At 37.6% G+C, this 19280-nt stretch overlaps 1 protein-coding gene across 1 annotated transcript in view; it reads right to left on the bottom strand.

Moving 5' to 3' along the window:
* The window catches only part of LOC106071283 (dopamine beta-hydroxylase-like), a 28110-nt gene extending 9031 nt beyond the window's left edge, over positions 1-19079 (bottom strand). The window contains exons 1-8 of the mRNA XM_056042249.1: positions 18935-19079; positions 12062-12245; positions 11288-11417; positions 9754-9855; positions 8266-8439; positions 4141-4301; positions 3839-3977; positions 2439-2546 (exon numbers count right to left, since the gene is read on the bottom strand). Coding sequence (XP_055898224.1) covers positions 2439-2546; positions 3839-3977; positions 4141-4301; positions 8266-8439; positions 9754-9855; positions 11288-11417; positions 12062-12245; positions 18935-18978 — 1042 coding nt within the window. The 5' untranslated portion in view covers positions 18979-19079. The remainder of the gene's footprint in view (positions 1-2438; positions 2547-3838; positions 3978-4140; positions 4302-8265; positions 8440-9753; positions 9856-11287; positions 11418-12061; positions 12246-18934) is intronic.
* Between the last annotated feature and the right edge of the window lie 201 nt (positions 19080-19280).

Genomic DNA, 19280 nt, shown 5'->3' with positions numbered 1-19280 from the left:
GTAGTGCTGTGTGTTTTTAGCCTACTCAAATCGCCACAGTCCAGCGCAGGACGAGCGGTCAACTGTGACCTGTGACAGTACACGCCAGTCCGGCAACGACCTGTGTGTAAATATTACGCACGCAAGTCACGGCGATTGTGATCATTCTGAGTGGTCAAGAACGTTCCATCCCATTCTAGAAGGCCAGTAGAGACACTATATAAGAGCGAGTGTGTCAGAAAGACTGGACTTCACGTTACCTCGCAATGTGACCAGACGAGGCGAAGTTAGAGACAGACGGTGTGTGAAGTCAGGCGGAGCAAGGCTTGGTTTTGGACAGTTATTGTAATGTTGTTGCCAACTGAACAGTATTTGTAATGTATTTGAAATTAAACTGACTGATACTTTGGAGCCCTGAGTTGTGAGGTTCTTTAAGTTCGTTGTGTCGTGTGGTGCAGTTTGAAGAGAGCCTGGATAGTAGTAGGAGAGATACGTAACACTGGTGTCTTGAAGTGGGATTTCCTATGGCTTCTGTAAAACTGCTAGATGAACTGAATCTGAAAGAACTGAAACAAGAGCTGAAATGGCGAGGACTGAAGTACTACGAAAAGAACAACGAAACTCTTAAAGAACGTCTCCGGCAAGCCCTGGTGGATGAAGAGGAAGATCCGAACACGTACCTCTTTGAACTCAAACCCGATGTTGTAGAGCTCTTGATCACATTTCAAAAACAGATGTTGGCTGGCTTTCAGAATGTGATCAATGGTGACTCGCAGAAAGAAACAGGTGAAGAAACAAGAGAAGAGACCGAGACCAATAGTTTAACCAACGCTTTTGCTACAGACGTCCATGACGTGAGTGCCTCCATTAGCCAGATAGAACAAGACAACGTCGTGTCTTACCTCAAGCCTGTAGCTGAGGACATTAAAGACATCTGTCAATCTGCCAGTGCTGATGAGAGGAACTCAAATCTTGATGGCTGCACCCAGATGTTTGGCAAGAACGTTATGTGTCGAGCTCCGCAGGGAGAACGCCAACTCCAAGAAACCCATCGGCAAGGTCTGCACCCAACAGACGTTTGTCCTGCTGACGAGACCATAGTGAGAAGCCCTGGTTCTGGTCAAGTAAGTGAACTGGAGCCTGATGCTGAAGATGAGGGTTCTTCGCAAGTAGAGTGCTGCCAACTTGCTCCACTAGTTTGCCCTCCGGACAAGCCTGAAGATGATTTGTGCCACTATTTCCCCTCCTGTGGACCTGATACCCATTCCCAAAACCCGTCTCTTGAAAGCCCTATGAAACAACCTGATAGGCCAACGATCTTGGTGACCCCTGTCCTGACATATCCCTCCCCATGTGTTAAGTGGCTGCCCTCAGTAGTGAGCGACCGAAGAAGGCGACGTTTGCTGAGTCCAAAGTGCATGGCAATGCAACCACGATGTCAGTGCAACCAGGTGAAGGTCAGCTGGAGCAGAAGGAGAAAGAGACATACGCTGACTACAACACAGATGGCTCCATCGAGATGGCACTATAAGCCCATTGTCGCCCCCACCGATAGACCTCCTCCTGCATCGATTCACCTCCACTGCCCATGTCGTGTGCTAGATTTTGTCCGGGACGGACAAATCTGAGAAGGGGGCAGTGTTACGACCCTATTGGCGGCGCAAAAGGGTTAACTATAGGCTCAGCTGACACACACGTGAATCACTCAGGTCAGCGGGGCATGGACAAGGGACAGTACTACGCTTACACGATTACACGCAAATATGACCAATGTTGTGGTCATGTGAACGAAAGCCTGCGTGTACAAGGACACAGTGTGTAGGAAAGCGGCAGTTCAAGACCGGAGAGCGTCGAGACCGGGACTGTTAGTCGGCCATGAAGTCGGTCCTGGTTGAGTCCTCATGTGTTGATGTACAAGTCCAGAAAGAGAGACAGTAGAGTTTTGTACGGTGATGTACAGAGTGACATTTTAGTTGTTGATGTGCTTGTTGCCAATTGTCTAGTATTGGCTGTTATCTACTTATTCACTCATTATTAAAGTACCCGATATTGTGGAGCTCTTGTTGTCAAGTTCTTGATGTGTTGATGTATTGTGTTGAGTTTTAGCAGTGTTTACGGAAGGCCTGAGTAGGAGAGAGAGATCGTAACAATATGTAAGAAGGAGTCAGTGTGACTCAAACAGTAAGAGATTGTCTGATACATCTCTCTGGTACGCATTAAAATTAAATTAAATATACCCAGGGCCTACAGTCTGTCTTGTGGTGCGAAGATTATCATCTTTAAATTAGTTCTTTATAAACATGTTGATATACGATGTAGAAGTTAGATCCAACTTACAAGTTTCCATGATATAAAAGCTAATTCCAACTTATCAGTATTTATGTTATAAAAGTTTATTCCTACTTAAGTTTCTATGTTATAAAAGTCAATTCCAACTGACCAGTATATTTTCAACTCACCTGTTTCGTGCATATGATTGACCCCTTGGATGACGTAAATAGGTCGTTTGAATATTTGCGACGTGCAAGGACTCTTACAAACACCGATCTGTTCAACACTTGGTTGTCCTGGGAATTTTAATAAGGAAACCTGTGTCCTTATTTCTACTTTGAAAAGTAGGGCTTATGATTATGTTGAATATATGCAGTCAGTCTTCCGTACAAAATATATGGCCACAAAATAGAGTCTTAGAACAAACTTAAAACTAAAATTATTTCTTTGATTACATCGTTACAGGCTCTCCTTGGACGCAAGTGTGTCGGTTGAATTCTTTCAAGCGTGACAAGAGAACATTATAAACTTTAATATGGAACATCGTGCTTCTTACAATAGTATCAACTACTTTAACCATAGGCGTAGCAAGGAAGGAATTTGGGGGCCCGGGAGGCATGGCCTGTTTAGGGGCCCCTGCATATTGATATTTGACGTTATGACATGAGATATTGTACTTAATAAACATATAAATCTAATGTGTTTGAATACATGCAACATAGTCACTAATTTACATAACAACATAAATATCAAGATAATATGAAGCTGGCTTAACATGTAATGAGAAAAAAAAATTCAGACGCTCATTTTGGGGCCTCCTTCAAGTGGGGGCCATAGGGGATTTTCACATTTGGACCACCTCCTCCCCCACCCTATCTACACCACTGACTTTAACATAGAACATAAAGTCAGTTTCAATTATTGAATACGGCGCTATCCTGATAGTTACCACAGTATAGAACAGTTTAAAAAGGACCATCAAGTCAGTTACCACAGTATAGAACAGTTTAAAAAGGACCACCAAGTCAGTTACCACAGTATAGAACAGTTTAAAAAGGACCACCAAGTCAGTTACCACAGTATTAAACAGTTTAAAAAGGACCATCAAGTCAGTTACCACAGTATAGAACAGTTTAAAAAGGACCACCAAGTCAGTTACCACAGTATAGAACAGTTTAAAAAGGACCACCAAGTCAGTTACCACAGTATAGAACAGTTTAAAAAGGACCACCAAGTCAGTTACCACAGTATAGAACAGTTTAAAAAGGACCACCAAGTCAGTTACCACAGTATAGAACAGTTTAAAAAGGACCATCAAGTCAGTTACCACAGTATAGAACAGTTTAAAAAGGACCAGCAAGTCAGTTACCACAGTATTAAACAGTTTAAAAAGGACCAGCAAGTCAGTTACCACAGTATCAAACAGTTTAAAAAGGACCACCAAGTCAGTTACCACAGTATTAAACAGTTTAAAAAGGACCACCAAGTCAGTTACCACAGTATCAAACAGTTTAAAAAGGACCACCAAGTCAGTTACCACAGTATCTCTCACTGTCCCAACATCATCAAGAAATGCAATCTAACTGACCTGGGGGTAGGGTCAAAAGAAACTGTCCAGTCATTAAAGTAAACAACTCTTGCACCTCTGATCTCACTGGGCGGTAGAAGATACGCATACCACTGGAGTCTATGGTTGTTGCTTCCTTATTGGGGTTATTATAGTGAATCTGTTGAATATAATATGAAAAGGGAGATAACTGTGTTAACTAAATAACTCATGTTTACTGTTCGGGTTATGTAACTTAAGTACTAAAGTTAATGAGTTGATAAAACAAGATCTAGCTAATCTACCAATCTAGTTGTCTTAATTCACAAACTCATCGGTCTAACCTCTAGCTTTAGTCTTTTATATCCCGTTGCTCCCATCTTGAAGCCTAAACTATCTCCATAACATTGTCCATATGTCCCAAGTGTCCAGCCATCAATTAGATTGGAACACAAAGTACTTTCCATTTTACATGCTTCAGGACTTGAGATGGTCAGGTCATCATCTACAAAGAATCAGACTATAAAATGTACACTTTAGCAACCCACAAAAATGTAATGCTGTAATAGATTTTTCATGATCAAAAGTGTTAGTTTATTTGTTGTTTTTTTTTAATTTTCATGTAGTAACGTATTCTATGATGGTGATGTTACGGACAGTTGCGGCCGCATTGCAGTTTGGTGTGCGAATGCTGAGTGATCCGAATGCTGAGTGATGCGAATGCTTAGTGATGTGAATTCTGAGTGGTGTGAATGCTGAGTGATGCGAAGGCTGAGTGATGCGAATGCTGAGTGATGCGAAGGCTGAGTGATGCGAATGCTGAGTGATGCGAGTGCTGAGTGATGTGAATTCTGAGTGATGCGAAGGCTGAGTGATGCGAATTCTGAGTGATGCGAATGCTGAGTGACGCGAAGGCTGAGTGATGCGAATGCTGAGTGATGTGAATTCTGAGTGATGCGAAGGCTGAGTGATGCGAATTCTGAGTGATGCGAATGCTGAGTGACGCGAAGGCTGAGTGATGCGAATGCTGAGTGATGTGAATTCTGAGTGGTGTGAATGCTGAGTGATGCGAAGGCTGAGTGATGCGAATTCTGAGTGATGCGAAGGCTGAGTGACGCGAAGGCTGAGTGATTCGAATGCTGAGTGATGTGAATTCTGAGTGGTGTGAATGCTGAGTGATGTGAATTCTGAGTGGTGTGAATGCTGAGTGATGCGAAGGCTGAGTGATGCGAATGCTGAGTGATGCGAAGGCTGAGTGATGCGAATGCTGAGTGATGCGAAGGCTGAGTGATGCGAATGCTGAGTGATGCGAATTCTGAGTGGTGCGAATGCTGAGTGATGCGAATTCTGAGTGGTGCGAATGCTGAGTGATGCGAAGGCTGAGTGTTGCAAATGCTGAGTGGTGTGAATGCTGAGTGATGCGAATGCTGAGTGATGCGAATGCTGAGTGATGCTGAGGACGCCCAAACGCAAAGGAAAACTATTATGCATATCATTTAAATAAAAATGAAACGAAGTATAACATTCCAACTTCAGAATGCTGTTATGTAATGATTTAAAGAAGAAAAAACGACTGGAGTCTCTTGGCTTAACTGGGTGACTGCCTGGTCTTGAGCTATGCACTCCTATCATCCCAATGGTTGATGCTCAGATCCTGTCCGCTGCAATCCCCCTGACGTCTTGTGGATCTTGACTAGGACGTAATCATCTTCATGATTGAATGAACATCCAACAACCAACAGTTGCTAGCAAGAAATACTTGGACATCAGAATTTGATTTATGTAGAAGGAAATAAAAAAAATCACTGGACAATTTTATTTTGAGAATCCTTTCAATGTTCTAGATCAAGAGCTTTGTATTTGTGTTCAGAGTTTATAGTTTGGCTGCTTAGCTTAGTAGAGCTTTGAGCTAATAACACAAATGTCGTGGGTTCGATCCTCTTGCTGGCATATTTTTCTTTTTCTTTCAATTTTATGAAATGAAAATGTGAAATTACGAGAAAAATATTTGAAAAAAATAAAACCTTTAGTAAAATAGTTGTATTATATATTTAATTTTATTTATCGAATTTTAATATACAACCATGGGCGTAGCCAGGGGGGGTTCTTGGGGTTCAACCCCCCCCCCCGAAATGAAATCCCCCCGCAGGGGGGGGGGAATCGGTATTTAGTGACTGATTTTTTACTTTGATTTTGTGTATTTTAGGTGAGATTTTAATTCCTAAACTATCACTTGCCTCAGCAAAGCAAATGAGGTTTTTAGTTTAAAACCCCCTACCAGGGATTTTTGAGTTTAAAACCCCATACCAGGTGGGGGTTCGAGTTTAAAACCCCCTACCAGTGGCGTTCGAGTTTAAAACCCCCCTACCAGGGGTTTTCGAATTTAAATTCCCCTCTTCTATAAAACAGAAAAAAAAATGCAAACGAGAATACCCCACATTTTACAAGCACAGTTAAGGAAGATTTTAATTTTTTAAACTCCCTCCAAAATTTATGATAAACCCCCTCTTCAATATGAAAAAAGAAAATTACTCAAAATTCTATGAGCGTAGTCAAAGGGGTTTTGATTTTACCCCCACCCCTCTTCAGTAGGGTTTGAAGCTTAAAAATACCTCTTCAATACCCGGTATAAAAAAACGCAAATTACGCACTCAAAATGTTATGAGCGTAACTAAATGGGTTTTGACTCAGTTTTGAATTTAAACCCCCCTTCAGAGGGGTTTGAAGGTAAAAAATACCTCTTTATTATTAAAACAAAGCAAAATAAACACTCAACATGTTATGAGTATGTTCAAAGGTGTTTTGAGTTTAAATTCCCCTCCAGTGGAGTTAAAGTGGAGTGAAGCTAAAATTTACATCTTCAATATAAAAAAAAAAGAAAATACACACTCAGAAATCTATGAGCGTTGCCAAAAGGAGTTTTGAGTTTAACCCCCCCCCCCCTTTCAGAGTGGTTTGATGCTAAAAAAATACCTCTTCAATATAAAAAAAAAGCAAATTACACACTAAAATAATTTGAGCGTAGCCAAGACAATTGGGGGTTTTGAGTTTAAATCTCTCTCCTACAGATGGCTTTTTTTTTTAAGTTTCATACCCCTCCAGATTCTTTTGAGTTTGAAATTCCCCTACAGAACGTTTTGAGGTGGAAAATCTCTCTCTTCAATATTAGTCTAAAGCAAACTACTGTTACTAAATTTTATGACCGTAGCTAAATGGGGTTTTGAATTTAAAAAAAAACAAAAACATAACTCCAGAGATTTTTTAGTTTAAAACACCAAACAGTCGCCAACAGATGATTTTGACGATAAAACTTCCCTTTCGATATAAAATATAAAGCAAACTATAATCACATAGTTCCAAGAGCGTATTCAAGAGAGGTTACATATTTCTTCCAGTGGCGGGGCTCAATTAATAAAGTGTAGTGAATAGTCATCTGCCGAAATTGAAAAACATTAAATGTGGCTCAACAAAGATGGCTAAGACAGATTTTAGAATTCAGTTATAGAGATCGGGTCTAAATCAAGGAAATCCTATGCCGAACTGGGAGTCGACTCGTTAGTAAGATTGTGACAGAGCGTCGCATGAAGTTTGCGGGACATGTTCTCCGACAAAATGAATTACACATACGAAGAGTTGCGATGACATCCTAGTACAACTTGGCGCAACACATTCATGGAGGTCCTCATGGTAGTTGGGAAGAGGCTTCAGACATTACCAGTGACAGATTTTTGTGGAAACAGCTTGACGGCAAATGCGCCGAACGGCGCGGGAGGGTCTAAGTCAGTAAGAATAGCACATTAGGTTTTTGAAATAAAACTTTTTAATAGTATTAAAATGCACTGTAGATACCTCAGAATATGCATTTTGTTGGCTTTCAATATCAGAAAGAGTGCTTGGCGGCGGGGCTCCGCCCCGCGCTGGGGGAGCTCCTAGCGCTCCCCCAGACCCCATTGCTGGCAATGGCGGGAAGTCTACAATTTTCCCACTAACTCCAGGAAGAAACTATTCTAGGACACAATAAGCGTCTTCCGAAAGAATGATGGGACAGAATGTAATAAAGATTATACACACACACACACATACATACTTATAAATATTTTTTTTTCGCGGGGGGGGGGAGGATAAAAAAATCCCCCCCAAACCCCCCCCCCCCGAAAAAAAATTATGGCTACGCCCATGTATACAACGATTTTAATATATGGAAAAGAGCATTTAGTAACTTTAAACATAAGTATTATATAGGTCATAACAATTAGTATTTGGTAGTAACAAGTCTTGTAACCGTTATCAACTAAAAGGCGTATGAATAAACAGCTGATTTGTCGGGTTATAGCCAACACTAAGAGTTTTGTGATTTATCTTTCATGATAATGGACAGTATTCTTATTGTATAGTTCAGTGAATGCGTTCTACTTCGTATTCCAGTTGGACATGTGTCTCAGTGTGTAGTTATATGTCCATCTACTTACCATCCAGACACGCGAACAATAACATATGATGGACAAGAGAGGACTTCACGATGCCTTCATTAGCTACGATATGGTAGTCTTGGTCAACTGGTAAGTCGAAAGTCACACATAGGTTGTTGGTGACAGTTGGTGGAACCGTAAATACTGGGAAAGTTAGGTCCAGACTGTTGATATCTATAAGAAATAAATACATTCAATTCAATAAATGTGTAGTTTTTTTTTTAGAAATTTCTGCCTCAAAATATTTATTTAAATTTAGCATTGGAATAGAAGGAAACGTTGTTTTTTTGTTGTTGTTTTTTGTTTTCACTCTCTGGGATTCAGCTTTTGTTGATGTGTTGCGAACAAATATCCGGCTGAAGAACAATTTTGATACAATTTCCGTTTTAAAAAGCGTATGTAAGGGAAAAAACCGCTAAGTACTGCCATTTATCTTTAAATTACGGTGTTAATCTCCCTTTCTAATATATATATATATATATATATATATATATATATATATATATATATATATATATATATATATATTAATATATATATATATATATATATATAATACTAAAGGATTAGCTGATTGATTGATTTTTCGATTGATTCGTGTATTGTAATCAAATATGAATAATTATGTAAAAAGGTCAACTTGATCCGAGCTTGGGAGAAGAAACGATTCTAGACGTAGCCTAATAATGGATCTGAATTCATATATAGCATGAAATGGCTTTTAACAAAACCAATTGTTAAAAATATTTCTAACTGTACAGGTTCATTATTGTTAGTCTAGATCTATTGCAAATGTAATTTAATGACTGATCCAAACTAATGGATACAATGACACTTCGTAAAAGCTTTGTTTTGTTGTTGTTGTGTAGTATTTTTTAATGTTTTTCTTGTTATCAATTTTTTTTTGTTTAGCGCACTTTCATGCTTTTAGCTTTCTTGATGCGCTATGATTCTAGCACATGTTTGAAATAGTTGGGTAGAAGGGTGAATGTATAAGATAAGATAAGATAAGATAAGATAAGATGTTACCGTGATCGCTTTGTAAATGAATTTTTAAAAATTGTTACGACTTCATTTGAACTCCGCCCGCCTCAAGCCTTCTCAGAGGGAACTAATTCAAATTTTATCACCACATCTGTCAAGTACAATGTCTTTCCCTTGTTCGCTATCAATCAAAGTAATTAATTACTATTAGTTAATTAACTAATTGGTGAATTATTTTTAATGATTCGTGTTTTTTCGGGTACTAGAAATAATTGTGGCCAATGTCAACTTGATCCAAGATTGGGGGTGGGAGACTTTGAGAAATAACGTGTACAAACTTTTGACCAGACAAACCGACAGAGTTAATAAAATCTTTGTAATGAAAGTCTTATAAAAATGTTCAATATGTTAAGCCATATGCTTCATGTCTTTTGATTTATTAGATAAACCACATAATATTTCATCTTAATCCTATACTCTGATTGATATACGCTATCTACTTACCTGGACCCTTTATAACATCGCAGTCAACAAAATTGTCATACTGACAAGACACGAAGTCGTTCTTGCCATGACACATGCTGTCATGAAATGGCTCACAAACGCCTAAAAAAAAAGTTCAGTTCAAAATCAAGTTCAAGAGAAATTATTGACTTATTTTTAACAATCTCTTTCAGGAAATTTTTCTCAATTCGTAAGACAACACAAGATCATGAACTAAACTGTCAAGTTTCTAATGTTTCCGTTGCCTGTGCATCTAAGCTTATTTACCTTCTGATGTTTTAACATAAGTTAACTCCTTTCTTTAAATTGAGGAGAAAACATAAAGCATTATTCCCCGATAGGGTTTGGCTTTTCTATTCTGGAGCTGAAAATCTCTCAGTGATTCTTTTCTAACTCTAACTCATTTCTTTAAAGTTTTTGTGTTGACAAACTTAGACTTTCAAAATGTGATTGAATTTAGTATGGAAATAAAACATCTCGTGAAACCTCAATAGAAAAAGGGAGGGAAAATTGGTTACTTTATTGTGACGTTCAAATAACTTTATGCGGCAAAATTTTTACAAAGAAAAGAAATGTTCTTAAAGGAGTGATAAAGTCTGTGAAAATTTATTAATTTCAATGCAATGTTTTAACAATTAGTGATATTTTATTTTAATAACAAGTAAAATACAAAAAAAAAATATAATTTAAAAAAAAAATTAAATCAATAATGTAATTAATATTTAATAGATCTAGACCAACAGTAATATATATATTTTATATTAGAAATATTTGCAATAATTGTTTTTAATTAACGACAACATATATTGATATAGCATGCTCAGCGCTCATTGATTCAATCAAATTTTATGGACAAGTGGGGCGTAGGTAAAAATGAATCCCAGCAGCCTATTCAAGAGCACTTTAAAAATAATTCAGGTCTGAAATTGAACTCCAGCCTACACGGTTGAAGGTCGACTAGATCTGTATAAGTAATTATATAAATAATACTTTTTTTTAAATACTTTTTTGTTTAAAAGTGTTTTTTTTTGCGGACAAACATCTTCTCTAGCACAAGGATTATCTCCGCCTAGAATAGTGCGTTTTCACTAATTACGATTAATTGATCAACTTATTGGTTACTTTATTTTTTAATTGACTTGCGTGCTGTCATTGACAATGAAGGATTGAGCAACAGTTTCAACTTTATCCGACAATGGGAGAGTGGCGGAACGTGTACAAGATTCCGCCCAGACAGACCTCAGAGTCGCCCCGGAAAGTAGCATACGCCCATGCCCTTTTTTTGCTGAGTCTCGCTCTCTCTCACCGCGAAAAGCTACGTTGGGTAACTCTAGTCCGACTTGCAGAAATAGAAGAGTTATTTTTCCATTATTTTTTTTATCGTGGTGTACCGTATGGTTGGGCCAATAAGAGAATTATATATATAGACAAGCTTTGTAAAAAGATGACCTATTAGGCATGTAGACTTTTGTTAAAATTCTAACTATAACACGCTATTGCAAAACTTAAAAAAAAATTATAGGGTTGCACTAACCTGGATGCGTTATATCTTTTGTACGTGATGGTACTTGACCTACTGACCAAACACATGCTGGGTCACCGAGTTCTTCGCCATTGCTTCTTCCATCACCATCAGAGTCTTGAAGGCACAAGGCTTTTGTCCACTGCGTTAATACGATAACCAAACTATTAATTGCATTTCTTTATACTTGGATAAATAAAATGAACATATTGTCATTGCCCTGTCTTGCACAGGTGCATTTTAGAGCGCACCAGTGCACTATTGGATCACTGAATATGGACAGAATGTCGACAGCAGAAAACGAGAGACCTGATTTTCGTCAAAGTGGAAAGGAAAACTTTAACATCTTGGGATAGAACTTGGCTCGATCCGCTTAGAGTAACAAAAGCTGCATCGCCAATGGACGATTCAGAAAGGTGAGAAGCAGCTGAGATTCTCTGTGTGGATTGTCTGGTCATGAAGCTGTCTAGGGGAACTGTGGATGGGTCGCCTCCAGCTACTAAAAGACCTACCTGTTGGTTTGAGAAGGCAACCGGTGTTGAGAGGGTTTGAGAACGACACGGTCTGCGAGCTTTAAATGAAAGTGAAGACAGAGGCGGCGACAAGGCACCCTTCATGGTAGTGCTGGAGGACCTGATAACTAGGACTTACATTATGTTTATTGTGTCCGTCTCATATCAGCTGTACTTTAAAAAAAGCATTCGCAGAGTTGCCTCTCTCACTATAATACACAAGATATATCTGATATATATATATATCCAAAAAAAATTTACATAAGGTAGGTACCTGATGTCCAGAGTCTGCAAAGTCTTGACCAAAGGCATTTGTTTTACCACCACCTTGTCTGTTTGTATGTCCAACACCTTCAAAGAGTGTATTTGGTATACACGGATGTTGTACACTGTGACCATTAGGAATCAGGTCTTGGAAAAATGAATAGCTCCAACATCCATTCAGGAACAGATTCAGACTGAAATGGGAATACATAATCTGAGAGGTATGAATGCCAGCGCTGCATAATCTACAGACTACGGCTAAAGACAAGAGAATGACGATGTTACTCTACTGTGGTGTATTCATTACATTTGTCTAATAAGTTTCTGTCTCTTCTTTCCATATTATCTGATGTCGTCCCATACGTCGTGCACCTCTGGTTGAGATTTCCGTTTGTTTATACAGGCAGAATAGAAACTATAACATTTCATTGTTCATACAGAGTGGACGTTATTAGTATTGGTATTGGAAACAGTGGCGTAGAATCCATGGTGCGAAGGCGTTCAATGAACCCTGGCCCATGACGAATAGGGGCCTTTAAGGTACTTTAAAAAAAATCAAAACAAAAGTTAATGACTGCAAGTATTTAAATGTATCGATTATTATATAATTTACTTTGTTATTATGTTTCTAACAGAATTATAGCAAAAAAGCTTCGTTACGATTACAATTGCGATTTCCCCTTGAGACCGATCTCTGCGTTTAACAGTGTGGGAGAACTTAAGTAAGCGTCTGAGAAGTGCATTGAATAAAAAAAAACTCCATTACGTCTAGAAAGTAAATGTAAACATAGAGTTGAAGCTAGGTGCTGAAACAAATGATACATACATATATTAAACATAAATGAATAACAGCACCAGGGACCAAGTTTTTAAGAGAGAAAGTAGTGAATTAAAATGCTACGAAAATAAGGGCATGCGCCGACCGAGGCTCGAACCTGTGACACTGGATAACGCACCAAGCGAAACTAGCCTCTAGACCATCGGAATGTCCATAAAAACATTCTTCTGATCCAGAGTCATTTCGCCCGTATGCAAATTACCACCCCAGTGGTCAAAGGTCACAAGCTCCAGCTAGCCCCTCCCCCACCCCCGCAGCATCCGTTCACTAACAACTTCGATAGAACCGACACAGACAGCCGTTAGGCATGTATTAGACAAACGATGGCTCTATCTAATTGTTTATCTCTCACAAAGACAAGTGGACAACATAAACACATTACATATAGAAGCTTCATTTTATCTCTAATTAGATAGAGCCATTGGGGTGGTAATTTGCATACGGGCGAAATGACTCTGGATCAGAAGAATGTTTTTATGGACATTCCGATGGTCTAGAGGCTAGTTTCGCTTGGTGCGTTATCGCTAGGCGGTGGTGTCGAATCCAGTGTCACAGGTTCGAGCCTCGGTCGGCGCATGCCCTTATTTTCGTAGCATTTTAATTCACTACTTTCTCTCTTAAAAACTTGGTCCCTGGTGCTGTTATTCATTTATGTTTAATATACGTCTAGAAAGTAGTACCGACAAATAAAATGTTTGGTTTTTAAATGTACGGATGCATACTTGATGGCTAGATTGTTTTTTTTTTTTTTACTTAATGTAGTGTAGGGGCCCCACAATTATATTCATGAACTCGGGCCCACGGGAACTTTGGACGCCACTGATTGGAAATACAACCTAACAAAGGTCTAGTTGAACTAGCAGTCTGGAGCTACAGCCTAAATGAACTAGCTGTCTGAAGGTACAACCAACCAAAGGTTTAGTTGGATGATTTGTCTGAAGGTACAACCAACCAAAGGTTGAGTTGGACTAGCTGTCTGATAAGGCAACATAACAAAGGTTGAGTTGGACTAGCTGTCTGATAAGGCAACCTAACAAAGGTTGAGATGGACTAGCTGTCTGGTAAGGCAACCTAACAAAAGTTGAGTTGGACTAGCTGTCTGGTAAGGCAACCTAACAAAGGTTGAGTTGGACTAGCTGTCTGGTAAGGCAACCTAACAAAGGTTGAGTTGGACTAGCTGTCTGGTAAGGCAACCTAACAAAGGTTGAGTTGGACTAGCTGTCTGGTAAGGCAACCTAACAAAGGTTGAGTTGGACTAGCTGTCTGGTAAGGCAACGTAACAAAGGTTGAGTTGGACTAGCTGTCTGGTAAGGCAACCTAACAAAGGTTGAGTTGGACTAGCTGTCTGGTAAGGCAACCTAACAAAGGTTGAGTTGGACTAGCTGTCTGGTAAGGCAACCTAACAAAGGTTGAGTTGGACTAGCTGTCTGGTAAGGCAACCTAACAAAGGTTGAGTTGGACTAGCTGTCTGGTAAGGCAACCTAACAAAGGTTGAGTTGGACTAGCTGTCTGGTAAGGCAACCTAACAAAGGTTGAGTTGGACTAGCTGTCTGGTAAGGCAACCTAACAAAGGTTGAGTTGGACTAGCTGTCTGGTAAGGCAACCTAACAAAGGTTGAGTTGGACTAGCTGTCTGGTAAGGCCCAACAAAGGTTGAGTTGGACAGATGCCAAAATAGAACATTTTCGTCAAAAAATAGTCCATACAATTCACGTGTGTAAGAGTAAGCAACTTTTCTAAACAAATGTCTTTACAAATTGGTTAACTGTACAATAGACCCGTATAATATTGTAGATGTAATGGACTGACTGTGTAACAATGAAACTTTGAAATGTAACATTAGTAGAACAAGGCCAGGGGGAGACAATAATAAACAGTAAAACTTTAACTAAGGTAATAGACCTCCGCACACTAGCAGATCCAGGAATGGCGAGGGGCGGTAGTAGCGATCGCCCCCCTCCCACACTCGGCCGACCTTCCTTTCGAAGGTGGTGCGGGGGGGGGGGCTGGTGAATTTTAGTTGAGAAATCAGACAATTTGTACACGATATCTTTATTTTTGTTAATAATATATATTATATACTAATTTCTGCACATGGCGATAGCATTTCGCGTTTACCTTTTCTGACGAATTAAGCTGCGCTTTAAATTTTGGTGAGAAAAAAAAATGCCAATGCACAACTATGTTTAGTTTTCAGAAAGTGTGCTTTTTAATTTTAATGAAAAACAAACCTGTATATTTCATGCGTAAGGAATTTTAAAACTAAGTTTAGAAAGACTAATAGCCTTATTTAATATTTAATTGAACTTAGCCCCATGCAATGTGAGTGCTGGCTACTGTGACTGTTTCACTTCGAAACACCCTCGGAGTCACCCACAAGTTTGTGTTAGAAACTCCTTTTTATATTGTTAAAATATATTTATAAAAATGTATAAAATAAATATATAACCAATGAAAATTATGATAACTATCAAATATAATGAATGCGTTATCAATATCTTATCACAAACAAATCAATTGAAATACACGTGAAGAATTTCCAATAACATTTCGAACATTGTCTCAAGTGTACATCAGTCATTTTGTTCTTCATATAAAATAAATTCAACAATATGCGGGATTCTAAACGAAAATATCTTAAGCTAGTAGGTTCTGAGAGAGTACCTACAGCTTTGTAACGCAAGTCAAGGCCATTCGGAGTAAATATTTTTAAAATACCTTTGTCAGAATCTCTATACTTATTTATAGCCTAATTTATTGAATGTGTTAATCACTCCATTTGACCTTAGTTATGGATGGCCCCTCATTGTTTTGAGTTTTAGAAAATGACAATTGTGTAGTTTGATATAGATGCCAAGTAGACCTGTGACTGTTAACAGGAAACCGTGTTGTTGGGTTATGCCTGATGTTAGATACTTTAAAACCTAATCAGTTGGGCTGATATTCACTTTTAGTGGATAAATTAATTGTAATTTGTTTTTTAGATGTTTAAAATTATAATAGAACATTTGGCTAAATTAGACTAAATAGTTTTGTTGCGCAATGTATTATCTTTAGGACCATTGATTGTGTGACTTGACAACTGTTTGTTCCAGTACAAACATGGCGTGTTACTTAATGGGAAATAATCTAGTACATTTCCAAGAACGAGAAATTGTTGATGTTATAGCATTTGACTAGATTTATACTTTTGATCAATTAACTCACTTATGAGTAGCTTTGGATAACGTCTAATTGCATGACTAGTTACATTATTCTAGTTCAGTGGTCCAAAAAAGAGGATGCCTATTATGATATTGGCCTAACCGAGTTTAAATAGCATTTTACTTTTTCGTTCTTCTTTTATTTACTAAACTTTAATGTTTTGTTTGATTTTTAGAAAATACTTTCGTCAATATGGGGACTTAACATCTAGATATTTTGAGTTTTAAACTGTATAACTGTTATACCATAAATAAGATAAGTAGTTGTTGTTTTTTTTTTTTTTTTTTTTTTTTTTTAATTTATTAATTAGCATTTTTCTGGGTGGAAAGACATTCTCCGATTGGATTCCCATTTCTGCAATTTATCCAACTCTCTATGTGTGGTTTTTATTGTTCTATGTAATATTCAATCATCTTTAAATGGTCAAACATTTTTTCTAATCTAATGCATTTTAATAACTCATTTACCTAGAAGAAGACTACAAACAATATTTTAGAAGATAATAAAATCCTAGTAAGAATTTGACCACATAACCCAGCTTTGTAGAAGATATAGCAACCCTCGTATTGAAAAGACTACAAAATCCAGTTTTATTGAAGACATAGCAACCCTAGTTTGAAAATCGACATACTCCAGTTTTGTACATTACATACCGATAGCCAAAGGCTCAACTCTACCTGACAGTTTCAAGAAAAAGAAAAAGAAGTATGGAAAAGAATACATAATCCAGTTTTGTAAAAGACATAGCAACCCTTGTATTGAAAAGACTACATAATCTAGTTTTGTAAAAGACATAGCAACCCTTGTATTGAAAAGACTACATAATCGAGTTTTGTAAAAGACATAGCAACCCTTGTACTGAAAAGACTACATAATCTAGTTTTGTAAAAGACATAGCAACCCTTGTACTGAAAAGACTACATAATCCAGTTTTGTAAAAGACATAGCAACCCTTGTATTGAAAAGACTACATAATCTAGTTTTGTAAAAGATATATCAACCCTTGTATTGAAAAGACTACATAATCCAGTTTTGTAAAAGACATAGCAACCCTTGTATTGAAAAGACTACATAATCTAGTTTTGTAAAAGACATAGCAACCCTTGTATTGAAAAGACTACATAATCTAGTTTTGTAAAAGACATAGCAACACTTGTATTGAACAGACTACATAATCTAGTTTTGTAAAAGACATATCAACCCTTGTATTGAAAAGACTACATAATCTAGTTTTGTAAAAGACATAGCAACACTTGTATTGAAAAGACTACATAATCTAGTTTTGTAAAAGACATAGCAACCCTTGTATTGAAAAGACTACATAATCTAGTTTTGTAAAAGACATAGCAACACTTGTATTGAAAAGACTACATAATCTAGTTTTGTAAAAGACATAGCAACACTTGTATTGAAAAGACTACATAATCTAGTTTTGTAAAAGACATAGCAACCCTTGTATTGAAAAGACTACATAATCTAGTTTTGTAGAAGACATAGCAACCCTTGTATTGAAAAGACTACATAATCGAGTTTTGTAAAAGACATAGCAACCCTTGTATTGAAAAGACTACATAATCGAGTTTTGTAAAAGACATAGCAACCCTTGTATTGAAAAGACTACATAATCGAGTTTTGTAAAAGACATAGCAACACTTGTATTGAAAAGACTACATAATCTAGTTTTGTAAAAGACATAGCAACCCTTGTATTGAAAAGAAGACTGCATCATTCAGTATTACAGAAAAGAATGCAATCCCAGTAATAAACAAGGTTACAAAAGACAGTTTGTGTGGAAACACAAACTCAAAATCGGCCCCCGAAGTAGTCCACCCAGGCAGGCTTCAATATTTTCAGAAATAACATCCGAATGAAATTATATCAAAGACAAATGAGAGATAAGAATGGAGAATGAAGGGTAACAGATCTTGTGTAGTGCCCCAACGGCCCAGCAGATCAAAGGATAGGTGAAAGTGAATGTAAAGTTAGATGTGAACCTGGCCTAACTAGTTCCCCTTTCATACCTTGTAGTCTATAGGGCAGATGATGTAAAGTTCATCTGTTTTTGTGGCCTACTGTTAACGAGGGTGTCATGTAGCCAGCACAGCGACCAACCGCCTTTACTTTTCCCCAACTAATGTCAGGTACCCATTAGAGCTGAGTGGTTTCAGAGGCGCCCAAAGATTCCAAAGTTGAAAATCCCAGTCTTCACCAGGATTCGAACACGGGACCCCCGGTTCGGAAGCCAAGCGCTTTACCGCTCAGCCACTGCGCCTCCCCTGGCCTAAGTCTTATAATCTAATTGTTTCGAAAAGGCTCAATCTCTTATAAAAAAAAACAAACAAAAAAAAAACAACAAATAAATGAAATATTTAAGGTATTAATGATTTAACATCGTCCATTAAGAGAATTAAGTAATATTTGCATCTAATGGAAATTGAATGAAAGAACAACTGAAATTTCTAATCTTTTGTTTTATAAGTGCTCTAGTTTTCTATTTTATAATTACTGTAGTTTTCTGTTCAATAAGTACTCTGACTTTCTAGTCTATATTCTCTCTGGCTTTCTAGTCTATATTCTCTCTGGCTTTCTAGTCTATATTCTCTCTGGCTTTCTATTCTATAAGTGGTCCTACTCTAGTTTTCTATTTTATAAGTACTAAAGTATTTTGTTTTATAACTGTCCTGCTATTAACTTTTTAACTTTTTAAGTATTCTACTTTTCTATTTTATATTTACAATACTTTTCTGTTGTATAAGTACTCTATTTTATATTCTATAATTAATGTAATTTTAAAAAATAAATAAAGTGTAATAATAGTTTAAAATGCATACACAAATCTTACATTAGATATAAAAACTTTGACTGTTTCACTTTGAGTCGGAACATGTTTGCCTCAGAATGACCCACAGAAGTATCACATATACAAGATATAGTTTAATACTCCATATAAAAAAACTGCTAACGTCAGCTAGCAGGTGTTCAGTTTTGCAGAATATACCCTTCAACACCGTACGATGAGTAAAAAAAAAAAAAAACACCGCCATTCTCTGTATTTATGGAGTTGAATGTGTATTGTCTACCGCCATCATGTTATTCTGAACAGATCGACAAAACCTCGTTTTCGAGGGTAGGCTCCGCCCTAGAAGAGTGGTCGTAAATGCTGTAGGGAGACTTTCTGTCTTGGATGA

This window comes from Biomphalaria glabrata, chromosome 9, assembly GCF_947242115.1.
Source record: "Biomphalaria glabrata chromosome 9, xgBioGlab47.1, whole genome shotgun sequence".
Taxonomy (NCBI): Eukaryota; Metazoa; Mollusca; class Gastropoda; family Planorbidae; genus Biomphalaria; species Biomphalaria glabrata.
The sequence above is the reverse complement of the archived record's forward strand: the minus strand, read 5'-3'. Positions and strand labels throughout refer to the sequence as shown.